The sequence below is a fragment of the Callionymus lyra genome, chromosome 15, assembly GCF_982586985.1.
Source record: "Callionymus lyra chromosome 15, fCalLyr1.hap1.1, whole genome shotgun sequence".
NCBI classification, from domain to species: domain Eukaryota; kingdom Metazoa; phylum Chordata; class Actinopteri; order Syngnathiformes; family Callionymidae; genus Callionymus; species Callionymus lyra.
Genome location: NC_141832.1, coordinates 15,460,390 through 15,479,957, shown reverse-complemented (window position 1 = coordinate 15,479,957; position 19,568 = coordinate 15,460,390). Strand labels below are relative to the sequence as shown.

General features: G+C 39.4%; 1 protein-coding gene across 1 annotated transcript; it reads right to left on the bottom strand.

Moving 5' to 3' along the window:
• Window positions 1–641: 641 nt before the first annotated feature.
• metrnla (meteorin like, glial cell differentiation regulator a) lies at window positions 642–13,983 on the bottom strand. Its single transcript, XM_087809161.1, has 4 exons — window positions 13,646–13,983; window positions 9,494–9,885; window positions 4,107–4,166; window positions 642–2,941 (listed from the first exon to the last, which is right to left on the bottom strand). Exons 1-4 carry the CDS (start codon window positions 13,741–13,743, stop codon window positions 2,628–2,630), a joined length of 864 nt encoding a protein of 287 aa, XP_087665287.1. The 5' UTR covers window positions 13,744–13,983; the 3' UTR covers window positions 642–2,627.
• Between the last annotated feature and the right edge of the window lie 5,585 nt (window positions 13,984–19,568).

The following is a 19,568-nucleotide window of genomic DNA, read 5'->3' as shown; positions in this document are numbered from 1 at the left end:
CCTAAATATCTAAACGTTTACTTTTCTAAAAACTTCTGTCAAAATCCTTAAATTTCAGGTTATACATATATATATATATATATATATTATTTCTTGCGTTTATTGACATGAATTTTCAGTTACTTATCTTCACTTAAACACTTTATATCTTTAATAGTCACAATATGAACTACTATAGAAGGAAATCTCGTAATTGTCAACTCATCAAAAATTTTATATAGAAAAAAAGATTTCAATGCAAACAAATGTCAAGTATTTTCAATTGAAAAATAGTTTGAGTAGTATTTTTGTGTTTAGGACATTTGTTTCCAAGTTATTTAATCCCAAAAAAGTTGCTTATTTTTTGGGGTGAACATTTTTTTAAAATTAATAATCTAGGCTTTTTTTCAAGAAGCAACCTCTTTCTTTTTTTTTTTTACATTTATTTATTCTAAAAAATATTTTCAACAAAAATTATGTAAATTATTTGTACTTACGAAATAACAAAAGAACAATTAAACAAAAAAAAAAAAAACATCATAAAAAAAGAAAAGAAAACTTGTCAAATTTGAAACAAAGCTTTCAATTGTTTTTTGTTTGAATTTTTTTTAAATAAAGAAAAAAAAAAATCTATCTCACAACAAAACTCAAACACCCGAAAATGCTAGAAATTATTTTTATTTGTATCAAATCAACAATGGACAACATTTGGCATAACAAAAAAATAAAAATCTAATTTTTTTTCAACAGTTGGATTTACTTACGAAAAGCAAATCACGCAAAAAATATATCCCATGAATATGTACATTTGTCGCAGTCGTCAGCGGAGTTTTCTTAACAAAAATAAATAAGGCGGGTTTTTCGTCTATGGCCATATTTGATCAAAAATAAAAAGAACAAAAAAGGTTGTAACTGCTGCTAACACAAGTGGTTCCTACATTAAGGTTTACTGTACAAGTACCTTCAGGAAAATAAACTAATTCAACTCTGACTTTTTTCTTCTTTTTTTTGCCAGATTATATTTATCAGTCAAAATATTTTTCTCAGTCCGGCTGCTGCACCGGAACAAAGAAGTCTTTCACGTTGACCTTGACACACGTGCTGTGTCTCAAATCGCATACTAGCGTACTCAAAGTTAGTGTTTTTAGTGCGGAAGTGCGTCTCAATTCTTAGTACGCCAATTTAGTGTGCATCTAAAACACCCACAAAACTGAGTATGGTTCGATGGACACTAACGACCCTAAACAGCCGCGTCATATATATAAGTATATATATATACATATACTTACAGGTGTATTTTCAGCAGCAGTAGAAGGATGACACGTCTTCACTGTTGATATCAGCTTAAATATCTCACGAATATTTCGATTCTCTGATTTTTTCTCTATTTTTCTTTTTCCAAACTTGCAAAACGTGCTGCCAGCAGGTGGCGATAGCGTTCAAACAGCTGATTGAAACATAGTTAAATAGAAGAAGAAGCTGTCGCGTCATTTCCTGTTAGTGTGTAGCGGCAGTGTTTGATTTGAGACGTACTATCCGTTGAGAATTTCCGTACTAGCTAGTATGCACACTATCCTGATGCATACTAACTTCTAGTACACTAAGAGAAGTATGCGATATGAGACACAGCAACAGAACCAACGCAGAGGAATCATCCTCCAGACACAAATCTCCACCAGCCACGACGCGAAGGTGACGATCACTTGCTTTTTTTTTTTTAACCGGAAAATATTTGCCTCCTTATTTACACGATAAATACAACAATACTTTGTAGTACGTTCCATTCGACAAAGTGTTCTAGTCTTGAACAGCAGTGTCCGACTAGATTTCCCCCCCGCCCCCGAAAAAAAAACAAACAAAAAAAAAGTGCCGTTGCTTTTCGCTGGCCAGCTCAGGCGATTTAGGATCCTTAGTAGTTCCTCATCCAGAGTGGAGCTTAAACCTCGTAGCTCTACTCCCCGAGTCCCTCGTGGATGACTCCGCTTTTAGGCATCACATAAGGAATCTCTTTCAAAGTCGTCTCGGCTCTTTTTTTGGTTGCTGAAGAGTTTTCGATCCTCGTCACTTCCTCGTTCCACCGTCCCAACATTTCTTTTCCTTCCGATCGATCTCCCGACTTTTGATGACATCACACTTCATCCAAACTCCCGTCTTGTCTTTCCATCTTCAACTTTTCCCTTCTGCTTCCTTCCATGTTCTAAACTTGATTTTTCACTCCCAAGTCTAGTTTTCAACTCCGCCTCGTCCGCACTCTCTTCTTCACCGCCTCTTTGTAGCGCTCACAGTATTTTTGAAACATTTCAATCTTTAAAACATTTTTTTTTGGTTGCAGCCTGATATGCACCAGACGTCAGGCAAACATTTCCAATCGTTTAATTAAACAAAATAAAAATTAAAAAGCTTTTCGTCTTGAGACCAAAAAAAAAAAAAAACAACTGTACACCGAGATTTCTCTTTACAAAGATCTAGAGCTTTCACATTTCAAACATCTTAAACCTGCTACATTGAACCACTGTGATTCCTGGAGTCGTATTCGGAGAAAATTCCTGCTCGCTCGGCGACACTGACAAGTGTCGGTCTCTTCGGGAGAGTCCACCTGCCCTTCGAGCTCCGCCCAAACCTGTGGGCTCCGGTTTTTTTAAGTCCCCTCAGTCCGTGTCCACGTGACAAGGGTTGGCGTCCTGACGCTGGGCCTGGCGATAGATCCTTAAGAAGTCCTTGTAGCGCGGGGCGCAGCCCATCCAGGCCTCGCCGAACCTCACCGTCCCGGTGAACAGGAAGTCCCCGTCGCCGGACTTGGCGCCGCACAGCGAGGGCATGTTGATGTAGCCGATCCAGCTCCGCACTCTCACGCCCCCCGACACGAAGACCTGGGTCTTCTGCCTGTAGAGGCGGCTGATCTCCACCGTGAGCCGGGACTGGTCCTGGTCCTGGTCCACCTTTCGGATTCTCCCGCGAGCAGCTGTCGACACCAAACGGGAAGTTAGATGATGACGACGAGTTGCCGGGTTCAGTTGGAAGCGAATTAACACTTGTTGTTCACAGTTTTACATAAAAGTTTTTCCAAAAAAAAAGGGGTTTTTTTTCGTAGTGATGGTCTGATGAAGCTTCATGAAGCAGTGTCATTATTTTCAGAGTCCACTAGATGGCGGTCTCTGCACTTTTTACTTTTATTTTGAACAACTTCTAATGAAACATCACATCATTTTTAAACTGAAGGCGCCACCTACTGACCTCTAAACAACATGACACTGTTTCATGAAGCTTCATCACCTTTTTTCTTTTTTTAGATAGTTTTATTTATTGCTACAACAAGTTTGAGAACTAACAGAAGATTTTTTTTGTATATATATACATATATATATATATATGTATATATATATTCAAACGATGCGCCAATGGCTACATTTTTGGTTCAGCTACTCAAAGATGGGTAAAGACATTCGGTACCATATTGGAATTTATTCACACTGAAGATTAATTCAGATTTTCGTGCCTTTTTTCGTGTTTGCTGCTCATTTGCTGCCCTTGTTACTATTTTTTTTTTGGTCTAAAATAAAAACATTCAACACATATATAAAATAAAGTTGTGACAGTGATATACACAACCTCTCACGTAAACACAATCTAGTCCCTAGATTAGGCTGAAAGAACGTAACTTAATATGTAACAATTTTAAAATGAGGCCCTTAATGAATAAATACAAAGCACGACCCAGAAAAAAAGGTGCGTTCAGTTCATCACTAAAACCTTTAGAAATATTGCTTATTTTTTAACTTTTGAATATGTTTTGCATTCAGTCTTTAAGTACCGTTCAAGCATCATTAATATTTCAAAAGTACCAGTTACGGTATCAGATAAACACCATCTGTATAGTTAACAGTTCAATAATAAACAACGAAAACCTGTGTTTTAAATGAAACGCTTTAAGTGAATTAAGTAGAAACTTTCCTCGACCATTTCTGGAACACATGAAAGACAGTCGCGCTTCCGCAGAGTCGATCAATTTATGTTTCCACCAGATGCTGTGAAACACTCGGTGTGAGAGTGAACTGAGTAAAGTGCATTTTTTTCTGCAGCAGATGTCATCGATGAAAAGGAAAAGAGGAGAATCTAAGAAAACTCACCAAAGTCGTTGGTGCAGACGGCGAGAAGTATCTCTGCGTCACTGCAGGGTTCACAGGAAGCTGCAAGAAAGGAAGAAAAAAAGGGTTAAAAACAAATGAATGAGGGGGAAAAACGACAATGAGAAGGTTCTAAAGAGAAGACAAGAAAAAAAATAAAACTTTAAACTTGCGAAAATGAAACTAACACCGGTAAAGTCTGCCGAGTCATGAACTCTTCATCATGGGAATGATCAGTCACTTCCTCAACTTTAAATTTCGATTTTTTAAAGTTAAAACAAGTATTTTTAATACGATTTGAAATTAAGTTAAGACCAACTTGACAATCAACCTTGAAAAAAAAACAAAAAAAAAACATTACATAGTTTTAGGGACAATTCTTGCCATTTTTTAAATTCATTTTAACATAAATTAAACATGGTTGTGTGTTAACCATGTTTAAGACTTTGATTTAAATCCAAGATGATCTTATTTTCACATGTATTCAATCCTTTTAAGACTTTTTAAGAATCTGTGTAAAGTTCGAACTAAGGTGGAGAAAAACAGTTTCTAGCACAAAATATATAAAGTTCTTTAGTTTGCAAATAGTGCGAGATGAAAAAGAAAAAAAAAAAGTTTCAGTTGCGACATCAAGATTACAAAAATGGTGAAGTGCCTGCGAGTTGAGGGCACTCTCCGGTCATCTGGAGGAAACGCCCTCGATTCTCCATGACAAAGCAGGACCAGATGAGGAAGACGGGGGTGAGCCTCGTGTGCGTCGTCCTCACTTGAAACCATTAAAAAAATCTCAAGTAGGATCTGAACCAACATTTATTTTTGTCTTCGGAACCAGAGGTTGAACAATGTTTAAAAAAAACAAAAACAAATAAATGTTTAACAGCAGAGGCCCGAGGCAGGGAGTCTGCTGGTGGATTTACAGCAGGAGAAAGGAGCCTGTGATTAGTTGACTCAGGTGGTTCTGCCGGACCTGACTGACCAGAAGGCGTTTATGAGCCCAAGACTTCAATTTGGCAGCGAGGGGCAGGTGAGGAGGAGGGCGGGGGTGTCGAGTCAGCAGCAGGCCGAGGGTGGACGCCAAATGTATCTTTTGTGCTCAAGTGAACCGAAGCCGTCGGAAAGTTGGAAAACATGAGGAGAGGATTCTTTATACTCAGCTCTTTTTACGACGAATTAAAGAGAAACGCAAATGTTTATTGAATGTATCCATGCTTGGATCTTACTTTTTAACTGTTACTTGATATTTAATATCAACTAAATCTCAATGAATAATACTGGTTTACATTGAGCTAATCTCCCTTGGAAATGTTTGGACGGATTGTATCTTAATGTGCATTAAAAGCCCCAATAAGCGTGATTGAAAGTATTGTTTCTGGCTCCCTCTAGTCTTGAAACAGTGCAACTCCAATGTAAGTAACTAAGTAATTTTTATTTGTATAGCGCTTTTCTAGACCAGGGTCACAAAGCACTTAAACAATCAAAACAATATTCAATAAAGTATATACTTTAAAGGGAAAGATACAACTGATAACACAACAGGAGTTCCAGAAAATCAAGGAAATGTTGTGGCTTCTCCTTTTCTAATTTCCTGTGTGCATTTACCAAACGCGATTGAGGTTCTTGTTGTTGTTTAAGTGACTGAAATACTGACTGAAAATGTTGCTGGTTTGAAACCAAACCTTAAGGTTGTAAAGATAATTGAGATTAGCTAAAACAAAATTGATGACTTTATTGTTTGTCGGACTCTTGTAATTAAAATGTCAAAAGTGAAAGTCACAGGTGAGACGACGAGGCTCTAAATGTACGAAGGTAAGACGTTAAGCTGCAGGGATGGCGGGGGGTTGGTTAAGAAAGTATTAGAGCGACTCATGGAGCAGCACAACACGATGCCGCATCAATGGAGGGATCACAGGTCAAGCACCCACAAGCCCAGGCAGCTCAGGGAACAGCTGGAGAGCCCGCTTGACCTGGCCCAGGGCCGGGAACCCAGACCCTCACCTCTTTGAAGTGATCCTCGCAGGTCTAGAGCCCTGCACCGCCTTCCTGCTCCTCCAGAGCACCAGGCTCGCGTGTCTGACTTGAAACGCTAACCACAGGAATGAGCTCGCTCGCCGAGTCAGCATCTCGGGACCCAAGAACGCATGCAAGCTCCACTCGGGTCAGAACCACTTCACAAGAGAGGGATGAAAGATGGGAGAAGGGATGGGGGGGGGAGACGGGGGTAAGTGGATGATGTAGGGTTCGGCAACATCTGGACGCTGATGAATTCCAGTGTATTGCAGCAAACTTGCTAATGCCACATCAAGTAACTGGGAGGGAGCGCGAAGGAACGACAGATACTCAGCAAACAGAAAGAGAGGCCTTTGTTTAAACTTGATGGAAGTAAGATTTATCAATAAATACAGTATTTTACAGACCATAAGGTTAACTTTGAATCCATTCATTTTCTCATAAATCGATAGCTCCCCTTTTAATGCGGTTCACCTTATTTATCGAGTATGGTTGTACTTGGTGACCTGGAACAGATTTCATGTGGTACAATGTACACAGAAATCTATAATAATGTTAGCAACTACAAAGCCGCACCAAGGCCTCAGTTATTAGCTTAGTTTGATCAGTCAGCGTTGTATTACGCCATTTGTATTGCTCAGCAAAGAGGTGTAATATTTATATGTGAGGGGGCGTAGTATTATCTCGCCAGTTGCCGTAGTATTACACCGCCAAATGTATCGCTTTGCAAGGACGTGTAGTTTTACTACGAAAGGAGACGTCGTATTACCCTGCTAGCCGCTGAAGTATTACTTCGCCAATGGTACCACTTCACCAATGGTACTAGCCTGTTGTAGTATTACTATCTGAGGAGGCGTAGTACCCCGCTAGCAGCCATAGTTCTACCCCGAAATTGGACTCGCCTGCGGTAGTATTACTCTGCCAACTGTAATATTCTGTGAGGAGGCGTAGTATTGCCCCTCAGCTGCAGTAGTATTACTCAGCTAATGGAACTAGCCTCCTGTAGAATTACTCCGTTAACGGTATTACTGTGATGAGGCGTAGTATTACCCCTCAGCCGCCTTAGTATTACTCCGCCAATGGTACTAGCCTCCTGTAGGATTACTCGGTTAATGGTATTACAGCGAGGAGGCGTAGCATTACCCCTCAGCCGACTTAGTATTACTCTGCCAATGGTACTAGCCTGCCGTTGTATTACTCTGCTAACCGTATGACTCTGAGGAGGCGTAGTATTACTCTGCCGGGCCATCGTAGTATTTCTAAGCATTGTATCAATCAGAATAGGATTATCTTGCCAACCCAGTACTATTACTCTGCGAGACGTAGTATAATTGCGAGGCGCCATAGTATTACGCAAAATAATACTCAGAGCTGCATCTAAGCCAACTGTACAAATTAAAATGAACCCGTTCATTGCACCTTATAATCCTGTGCACCCTATACTGTGAAAAAATACGGTACAAAACTAAAAAGAATAAATCAAATCCAATCAGAACTCATACAAATCACGACATGCAGATACAAAAAAACGCTCTTCTAAGGAAAAATAAGTGAAATCAGTTTTGAAAGACTAAAGAACGGAAAGATAGTTTGACAGATAAAACGACGAGTAGAAGCGAGGAAGTAATTAATGCATCATTTCCAAACCTCAGATGACACGAGACCACCGTCTTTGTGACTCGAGCGAGGCCATCTGAGGCCACATCAGAGCCGCCAGACTCCACGACGTAGCCAAGCGCGGCGCACGAGTGCGGTGGAAACAAGTCCGCGCTCACTCTGATCTCTACTTTTAACCCGAGGTCTGCTGCGCAACATAATGATGCAGGATGTGGATACGTGAGCCCAGAGAGCCGTAAAGACAGATGTGATGCCTCTCTACGTTTTTTTGGATTCAGGCGGAAATATACAAAACATTTGGCCCCGAGAGTGAGATAGTGTTGAAACTATGCAGGTTTGGCAGGTGAGAATCTACAGTTGTTTTTCCAACGGAGGCCCCAGTTTTCTGGCTTTCACGACAAGTTGAAGCCGATTCTGGATAAAAAACTCTTGTGAAATAGAGTGAAATCTATTATTCTTGTCACATGTTGCCGTTGTGACCTTTACATTTTAAGCTCCCCCGCCCCCCTCTTTCTATCAAAAGATTGATGGAGCTTGAACTTGGATACGAGCATGTGCTGGGGTTTGGAGCGACATGTCAGTTTCCTACAATTTAAGTCCAACCGAATCAAAGTTTCCACCAGCAGATGGCTCCATCCAGAGGAAATAAAAAAAGGAAAGAAAAACGAGGAAGCCGAGCAGTGACAATTGTTAAGGTTTAAGACACCGAACGTTTGAGTTGCGGCCGACTTGAATCCTCCTCTTCCCTTCGTCTCACATTCTGGGGTTTTCATCTAATGTTGCCCATCATTGCATCTACTGACTGAAAATCCAGTTAAATTCTGGGATAGGCTTTCAGAGTTCAATAAAACAAACCGCATGGACCACTTGCCAGAGTTAATTCTAGTAATCCAGCCAAGCTCAGAAAGCTCTGCTCAATCATGCAACGCGCAACTCCAGTGGACCAGAAAAAGAAACAAACGAATACCATCCACGTCAAGAGAGGACCGGTAAAAACCGTCCAAAATAGACGCACAAGAAACGGGGTCTACAAGGTGTCAACGCTTAGCAATTTTGTTTTACAAGTTAATCGAGGTCATCAACGTATAACCTGTTATACACAATGTTAAACTAGCGGATTCTCTCTCCGTTAAATAACCTCCTAATCCCATTACGTCAAAGCCCTTCCAGTAGTTGTCAGACAAAAAGTATTCTTGAAGTACCGTATTTTCCGGGCTATAAGTCGCACCAGCCATAAAATGCATAGTAAAGAAGGAAAAACATATATAAGTCGGAGTACAAGTCGCATTTTTGGGGGAAATTTATTTAAAATAAAAATAGAATAGAGGCAACAACAGGCTGAATAATTGTACGGTATGCTTAAGTTACACGACACAACTGAGAAAGTGCCTGGTATGATAACTTAACATTAAGAGTAAATAAAAAAACTATAGCATAAATAACTAAGAAGTTTACCAAACCATCCGTGTAACTCCAAATAACTAAAATCCAATGAAATCTTCATCATCGGTGTCACCTCCGCTAACTCCGGAGGTAGAAGATGCGGCGCTTCCTCTTCTACGTCGAAATTATCAACACAGGCCTAGAGCGCTCTCTTGTGCTTTAGTGTGAAAATAACATGTGAAATGATATACCGGTAATAATGTGTTAATAATTTCACACATAAGTCGCTCCAGAGTATAAGTCGCACCCCCGGCCAAACTATGAAAAAAAACTGCGACTTATAGTCCCGAAAACACAGTATTATTTAGCCACATGAATCTCACCTCTCACTGGAAGCACTCCCGCGCCCGGCACGTTGCTGATCAGCTCGTACTGGAACGACGTGATCCGCCGGCTGATGTCCGTGTGCGGGACGGCCTCGATGAACAGCGCCCCCTCTTGGATGTTGAAGCAGTGCACTTTGGCCTGAGCCTGGTCCTGGTCCTGCAGCAGGAGCCGCAGCTTCCCGTTGCGGTCCAGGTACATGTTGGTGCCCGAGGAGTCGGAGAAGGGCTTGATGCAGACCGAGAGTTGGCTGCCGCTGCCCACCGGCACCGTGTTGGGTCGGAGGTTGACGATGATGGCCCCCGTGGGGTAGAGCCACTCCAGGGAGCCTTGGGCACAACGCAGGTAAACCTGCTCCACGTCCCGCGTGTGACCCTCGTGAGTGAGACCACTAGGAGAAAGAAGTACAGTTAGTGGACAATGGTCACGTTTACACGTTTCATCGCTGACCTGAAGGATTATGTTTAGGTACCTTATTAAAAACCAGGAGTTTCTAAGGATAAATAAACCATGATTGTTAAATTGTCTTTTTTATTCTTGGAAGCTCTATTTATCCAAATCATCTCTGGGTTCTACTTCCTCTATAAAACACTCATCAAGTAAATTCCATCTTAAACATTCACATCTTTATACAGAGGGGTGATTAGCATTCTGATGAATACTTGTTTTGTTTTTCAAGTACAACTGTGACATGCTTTATTAAGTACTTAAAAACATAATAGTAGGAGTTAGAAAAGTTTATCGACATTTTCTCAATTATATGATATCGATATTAAAATAGCCCTTTGTCTATTTTCATCATAGTTATTGTACGGTATATATTTCAATAAGTGTGTATAAAATACAATTAATTGTTTAAAATGTTCTTTTACCAATGAACATGAAAATATCCAGTGTTTTTGTTTAAATTCAAATTAGTCATTACGTCCCCCGCATTTAAAGTAACAATGAAATCCTGCAGAATGACAGGGTATGAGAGGATACAGTCGACTCCAGCAGCTTTTAAAAGATGTATTTGGACATATTTTTGGTTCAAAACGAATCAATTACGACTTTATCATGAGTCATGTCTGTATATTCTGCAACACCAAAGTCGAGTACTCGACAATACTACAAATAAACAGACAAACAGTATCGCAACATATGGCATCGTTGACCGTGTATTATGATACATAGCATATCACCAGATTTCTTCCAATACACACCCCTATTTATAGGTCATGATATGACTTTGACACAAGAGAAAACTTCTTAAAAACCTCTAATACTCCATGTTTCCCTGAAGTCCCTTTGCTTTCGACACGATGGCCGATAAAAAAGTTGACAAAAATATGTTCAGACAAACGCACTCTTTATCACTCCCCGCTGCAAGCGAGGACTTGACCTCAGCGAGTTAAAAAATGTAGTTGTCGAAACAAAGGTGACGACCTCGGGGAGACGGTCGACCACATTCCTCCTAAAAAGCATCGCGGGTCCGCCTGCGCACAAGACCGGCTGCATGACCGGTCACGAGCCAGAGCAGCCAGTACAACCTCGGCTCCAACACACTCCTTCCCCCCACAAACGCCCGCCCCCCCCCCAAAAAACGCATTGTTCCTCACACAGCTTTTTGGCAAAACACACCGCAGCACTGGCAGGAAGCCTTTGGGAAGAGTTTTGGAGGCAGAAACGCATGAATAGCGGGACACAGGGGCCTCTAAGACGGGACAACGGCAGCAACAGTAGCTGGGCCGACTGCATGCAAGTGCAAATGCAGGTCACGCACCGAACCTCCCCTGGCTTTTAAGGAGCCGAAAAGAGTGGAAGAGACTTGTCCGGGCAGCACTTCGGACCATGGCGCCAGTGTGACCAACTGACTCTCCTCTAGAACTTAATGCCTGGTCAGGGTTTTTTGTTTTTTTTCAAAAAAAAAAACTGGGGGCCCCGTCAGTCATTCTGTGGCAGAGCCAGAGGCAGGAAGCCATCAGCGGTGCTGCTCCATGCCAAGCCGGCGGTTAAAGCTCGTGGGTTTGGAGAAACACCCTCTTTCCTTAAAAAACAAGAACTTGGGATTCGCCAAAAGTAAACCCGCGACACATGCTGAGCAGATGCAGCCGAGGCAGAATTCTGACCCGGCTTCGGCTCAGCACGCCTTTAATTACCGGCCTTCGAATTTCATCATCTCTCCGTGCAATTACCAGAGATTAGTCGACAGTGCAACAAATGAACAACAGATTATGGATGTGGAGGGCAACAGTTCTGAAGTTCCTCTTAACTGAAGGGTAACCACAAGAGTTGAGGCATTCAAGCACAAAACTAAACGCACAAGGTGCTTAATGACAAAGCTTCCTAAAAAGAACGAATGAATCCTGGTTTGAAAATACCCAAAAATATAATAACAATAGGGGTGTTAAATATCAATAATCCAATGTATTACGATGTTATTTTTCCATGAAACAACACCGATATTCAACTGCAATGTCGTTTATTATGCTTTATATTTCAGTTCAAGTGTGTCCGTTTTATTTTCGTGATCATTTTCTCGTTGCAATTAAACTTCCAGCCACTAGATGGCATCAGTTATTACGTTCTCCAGAGCTAAGGGAACTATAAAAATTGGCAAACCGGCGATGACTGAGGACGAGAGGAGACATATTTTGGGTCGACAACAAACGAAAGCATGGTTGTACTCGACAATACTTCCGTTTCTGCAGTTTTGCAGTATATCGTAACGCTGACCCCCTACAATGATACGTATCGTTTCTCCAGATTCTTGCCAATACCGAAATGCACACGGGTGTGCTCTACATGACCCACGTTTTGTCTGCAGAGAGAATTTTTTGTTGCCAGATTCTTGCCAATACACAGCCATAATAATTTTGAGGTTACAGCCTTTTATCCAATAGAAAGTGCTGCAAAGACTTTCAAAATAAATGGGAAAAAATAAACTAATCAAAATGAAAATATCATTTTAATAGACATATATTACCCTCATGAACAACGTAGGACACAGTTATTGTTATTACCTCAAATTTGTGTTATATAATAAATTCAAACAAGTAGGGGTGAGTATTGGCAAGAAGAAACTGTACTGTATATTACGATAACAAGGATATATTCGTAGTATTGTCAAGTACTTGACTCTGGTGTTGCAGAATTTACAGACCACATGACTCTTGACAAAGTCGTAACTGTTTTCATTTGAATTTGAAACCAAAATATGTCCAAACATCAGCTTTAAAAGCTGCTGGAGTCGACTGTGTCCTTTAACTGTGCAGGACATAATAACTTCTGCCATCTAGCGGCCGGAAGTGTAATTGCAACACAAAAATGAACAAAAGCTGTGAATATTTTAATGTTCATTGTACATTTTTGAAAGAAAAATTTGATTTGATTTTATAACACTTATAAATAACATGACTTGAAAGCAAATAAAAACAATACAAAAGAAGTAAGTTGTACCAAAGAAATGTAAACACAGTATTCATATTCAACAGTACTGTATTTAAAAAATAAAAACAATAAATTGCTGAATCAAAATTGTATAGCAACCCTACAACACAAATATATATTTGTCAGGTTAAATTTAAACATAAACCGCTGCAAAGAAAAACAAAATAAATGAGCAAAAGAGTAAAAAATGAAGAACAATTTCCTTGTAAAGAATTTCAAGAGAATCACGAGACAACAAGGAATGTTGTTTCATTCGCAATGTTGTTTTATACAAACAACATAGGACCCAATTACTGCTGTGAATTCATGTTAAAATAAGTTAAACTAAGTTGTTAAAGTCGTTTTAAAGCACTGGTAAGTTAAGACGACAAACAAAACGAGTATAAATCAGATTTATTAATGAAAGTTTCCTCTAGCATTATGAACGCAAGGATCCCTTTAATGTTAAAAAAAAAATGCTATCTCGTTTGAAATCTTATTATGGACGAACAAAGCAGGTGAAAAAAAAAGGGAAACCAAGTTTATTATTATATCGAAAAGCAAAAGTTTAAAGCCAGCGTTTAAAACGCCAATGAGTTGTAAAAGTCGGCCATTTTCTTTACAACTTTATTAATACTATATCGGTAACAGGTTGTTTCCGTTGCGAGAGACCAGGTTTTTTTGGCGCTGTTTAAGTTCTTTTAAATAATATTTATTTAAAGGAAGAAGATGATGCTCACCTGCCCTTCCAGCTGCACTGGTCGCTGGAGTACTGGGCGCTGGAGACTCTCCAGAGCAGCAGCAGCAGCAGCAGCGAGGCGAGCCCCGGGGTGAGCATGTTTGTCTGGCCGCTCACTGAGCCTCCTGCGCTCGCGTCAAACTCTGCTCCGGTCCGCCGTGTTTGCAGCTACATGTCGTGTCCATGAGGCGCCGCTACTTTTCCAAAAGTGATCCAAAGTAAAGTTTTCCTTCTTTTTTAAAATCCCGGGAGGAGAAGTTTCTTTTTTTTTTTTAAGTATTTACGCGCTCGTTCACAGGTCCGTCTCTCTGCGCTGACAGCGTAAGAATGCGGAGACTTGAACGCGTCCCCGCTGATCCGAGCGAGCTCCACGTCACACCCAGTTCATCAGCGTGGGGCGTTCACGGACTCGCATCAGGCTCGGAAATCTGAGGGTCGGGAGGATTAAGTGATTTAAAACTATTTGAATCAAAGTTTTTGTCACTTTTACAAACACGAGAGGAAATAATTTACTTTTTTTATGCATTCAACCTCTATTTCCTGTTTAAATAAATGACCTAAAAGCCATGTAATAACTATAATTAATTATAGTTAATTTTATATAATTTTAAGCCACAGGTCGAATAAAAAGGTAATGTTACTGTTCACAGTTTAACAGAACAATAATTCCAGAACAAAATAAACCAAAATTGCCTACTAATGAATAAATCTGCGCTCAAAAGTACAAAATAGCTTTTAAAAAATAATATATTAATTAAATTGAATAATCGTTTTTATGCTTTAATGTTTATATTTACGGTAACACTTGTGTATTTACATGGATATATGCTTATTATATGCATATACATTATACTTTATCATGTGTTATTTTGTGTTGTAATATATATATTTTTTAAGAAAATGTGTGGAATAATTTATTAAAACATTTTATTTTATGTTCAATATATATATGTATGTAGTGTATATTTGCTGTGTATAGATATATAGAACTATTTGGCAACACACTGAAGAATAGTTTTGAACAAAAAAGGGTAGGAAATAAAAATAAAATGATTTAGTTTTGATTTCTTGTTCTTATATCGAATATCATTGAGTAGTTTTTCCTTTCTCAAAACATCAACATCAACTTCAACGCACAAGCTCAATCTACATTATCGCACAGGTTTAGATTTTTGAATCGTTTAAAAAAAATATAAATGGATAAAGAAAATAACAAAAATATGTAAAAATGGCAGAAACTTCTGTTAAAAATAGTTAATAATTCATTGTTATGTTTACATTGAACCAGTGGGTCATACATGTTTAAAAACATTTATTAAAAACCAGGAATAAGCAACAGTAAGAAGAAGACTTTTTGAGAAAAATATCCCAAAACTGCACAGAGTTGCCAAACAAAAAAGTCTGTTACACATCCACTCATCACTTACATAAGACCTTTAAATTGTGAAATATTCCTTAAAAACAAATGATGTCACGAGTGAAACACAAAACCTGTCTGACGAGGTGAACCGCGGAACTTTGTAACTGTTTCCTGATCTTGTTTCTGGGGAGTTGGGATTAGCCGTGGCTGGTTGAAGAGGGAATGGTGCGGATCACTGACCAGACTACATGTCCTGGCTCGAGTCCTCGTCACGACGTGCCACTGGCCTCAGAAGCTAGTTTTAAACAAGGTTTTTTTCTGAGTGAATTTCATCACATTTTTCATAGGATTTTTTGTTGCTTATGGAATATTTGAGAATAATACACGGAAATATAGGTTTTTATATTCATTTATAATAATAAATGTATATTTTACATTTAATTAAATGTGTATTTACACTATAAATTGCATTTTTGAATGTATTTATTTCCAGATTTAAATCAGAATTATGGCATACCTGATATTATTGTGTCATTTAAGACTAGATTAAGGACCGGTTAAGATCTTTGGATGGAAAACCCTAAACACCTAGTGGTTTTCCCGATTTTTTTGCAGGAAGGTGGCGTTGAAAAATGACTTAGGAACGCTTCAGGAACCTACACCTATAGCAGGCTTGGACAATAAAATATCCTTGGGGGCCACAATATAGACTCTGGTTATAGTGAGGGGCCGTCAAGCTAAAAGAAAGGAACATATACAGTAAGAAAAGAAAAACATAAATGCAAAATAAACCTAAATATGCCATTAAAATATTTATTTAAATTATATTTAAAACTAAATTAATACATAATATATATAACATTACTTTTTTCTGAATATGTTTTCAATATTGACTTTGATAATTTCGATTGTAAAGAAATATTCATAGAAAGGACAAAGGAAAAAAGTGAAGTAGTATAGAGAAGAAATGTATATTTAGAGTTAATAGATAAAAATGTCATCTTTCACTGTCAGAAACAATTTCTACATGTTCTACTCTAGAGGCTAAAACAAAATGGTAGCTTAATGATGATAAAAAACACATTGATTTATGTTCTTCCGAGAAAAACTTTCTCATTCATTTCTCCAGAGACTCGACCTGAGTCTGTTTTCCTCGTATTTTTCCAGTTGCCGGATCCTTGTTTATTTTCTCTAATAATGGCGGCTTCAGAGGAAACAGGTTCAGCTCTCACCCCTTCCACCTGTTGGAGGTTTCACTTCTGGTGAAGCAAATCAGGGGTGAGGGAGTGAGGGATGGGGGAGGGAGGGAGGGAGGGAGGGAGGGAGGAATGGACGGATCGATGACAGACAGCGTGAGGCTGAAAGACTTTTTAATGACGTGGTTCCCATGTTGGATTTAGACTGAAACTTGGCAACAAGGGAGGGCGAGAGGGCTGCTGTAAGAGGATCAGGAAGGTGAGGTGTAACTCGAAAGGGGGAGTAAAAGGGGGGGGAGTTCAGAGGCTTGCTGACGTCCTCAGGGGGGTGGGGGGGAGGTTTGTTGTTTTTGCCAGGCCTGTTGTCCCAATCTCTTGCTGTGTGTGTGTGTGATTCACTTTTATGCCTCGAGTCGAGCTCCAGGTGAGAAAGCGGCCATAAAATAGATGACTCTGCCGACAGGAAGTGATCTTTACGAGCGTCCCTTGTTCTTTTACGTCAGTATGAGCGCCGAGGTAAACTGGCAGTTACAGCCGCGAGCAAACAAAGTAGTGTCTGATTCATTTTCTATGAAAACAGGTTGATTTACATGTTGAAGTATTAAAACATTAATGACATTAATTAACATAAACCACACACTTTTTCGGGGGTTTGACCCAAGAATGTGGACAATATTACCATAATTATAACATAAAAATCTTTCAAAAATGCGTAACTTTGAATTAACACAATTGATACAATAACAAACGCAATGACAATGATGTTTTTTTAAGTATCTTTTATTTTAGAAAATCCTAGATTTTTCCTGAAGTTTCATGACACCCATAAATGATCACATGACACCTATATTTTTTACATGTCAAATAAATGATCACATAACACAACATGTGCAAATGACACCTAAACTTCTCACATAACAAACAAATGATCACATTACAGACAGCAAGTGGACATGACAACGATACTTCTCACATGACACACAACATGTGCACATGACACCTATAATCTTCAAATTACATGATGTGGACATAACACTTAAACTTCCCTCATGTAAAATAAATGATCACATGACACACAACACGTGCACATGACACCTATGATTTTCACTTGACAAATAAATGATCACACAACATGTGCAGATGACACCTATACTTCTCAAATGACACACAACCCTTGCGCATGACACCTATGATTTTCACATGTGAAATAAATGATCACACAACACACAACATGTGCACATGACACCTATAATTTTCACTTGACAAATAAATGATCACACAACATGTGCACATGACACCTATACTTCTCAAATGACACACAACCCTTGCGCATGACACCTATGATTTTCACATGTCAAATAAATGATCACACAACACACAACATGTGCATATGACACCTATGATTTTCACTAGACAAATAAATGTTCACACAACATGTGCACATGACACCTATACTTCTCAAATGACACACAACCCTTGCGCATGACACCTATGATTTTCACATGTCAAATAAATGATCACACAACACACAACATGTGCACATGACACCTATGATTTTCAAATGTCAAATAAATGATCACACAACACACAACATGTCCACATGACACCTATACTTCTCACACGACAAATAAATAATCACATGACATGCCACTCGTGCACATGACACCTATAATTTTCACATGACACAAAGAAAGGATCATATGACACACAAAACAATGACATAAAAACACATGGCATACATAATGCATTCTATAATCATGAATGAATGATTACATGACAGACAAAACACTCACATACCTAATCACATGACAAACTTTTGTTGTATAATGTTATTATAACCCTGTGATAGAGGCTGTTATCGAGACACCGTTTGATAAATGTCACAGACGGTGAAGGATGTCGCACAAGCGTCAAGGTCTCAGATTTGCCACAACAATTACTGATGCATTTTTAAAATGTAAACTGAACTGTACACTTGCTAGCTTAGCCTTTGGAAAACACTGTTAGCTTCAGTCCTTAAGAGCCAAAATGTACCGACTCATAACACTTTGCATGTATTAGAATCCAGATATTAAAATCTCATTTAATCTAGAAACCTATAATCTCTATAAAAACATTAAAGAATATTAACATGTGGACATTGTTTTCTTAAATAACGGCATGTTTTTAAATTGACTGACTCTAAAACATGTCTGTTAGCCAATCAATAGGAGCTCACTCTTTTACATAATCATCTTCATAAGTTATATTGAATAAATGAAGCCGATAAAACACTCCATGACCTCGGTGGTGACGGCATGGCGGAAGACAAAAAGTACATCCGAAGCCAATAAATTCATTCGATCATCATTCTACGAAAGGAATTCGAAAGCAACATTCCATCATAACAATAGCCATAATAACAACTTTTTATAACTAACCGTCATTTATCGCGATTGTTTGTGTTCATTGCTACACTTTACTAAAGATATCACTTTTCATTATCAATCTGATTCAAACTGAACCATCTTCCTTGGACTATTTAAAGATTTCTTGGCAATAAATGGTGAATTAATTCATGTCGAAACAATTTTTTAAAGAGTATCTTCGCAACCACTTTCCCCTCATTAGGTCGTCCTGCACTCTTGTCTTGTCTCAACCTGCAAAGGGGTTTGTGTGTTACTATCTCCAGCAGATAAACAGTCACACAAGCATGACCGATATCTTGTGGTATGCGCTCGGGCCAGATTGGAAGACGCTGATAGCGTGGAGAGGCCGTCCGCCTGTCAACACCCGGCTCTGGCTCGCGTCCAGGCCGTCAGAAAATGCAGCCGATCTATCGTCCGCATACCTCGCGCTCGAACCGGAACCCTCGTCTTGGAAGTGGCCGGTTGTATCTCCAGAAAGTCGTGGCGTTCGTATCTCAGCGGACACCTCGTCGCTTTTAACGCAGATAGCGCCGCATAGCGAACATTGCTAGCTTTGTATTTTTTCCAAACGGTACTGCGTATCTTACTCCAACATTCCAAGGATTTTTCTCCGGTAAGAGGAACTGTTGTTTCCAAACCCTGGCGAGGCAAGAGAAAACACCAAAACCTGATATCAAGGAATACAGAGAAACTTTCTGGGCCTAAATGACAGGAAACCAGAAAGGAAAACAAGCATTCCTCCTGCTGGTTATATTACACGCCATGTGGAGGCTGGCAAGGGGAGATTAGATGCTGGCAAGGGCCTCATCAGTCCAGGGATTAGACCTTGATGTTTTCAAGCTGTTCTTAACACTCGTGCTATCATCTCCTTCATACCTTCTCTGTGTCAGCGACACTACAAATCAGGAGGCTCAAGGAATTCTGGGTCAAAGATTGTCGGAGGGAGAGATGAACTAATGT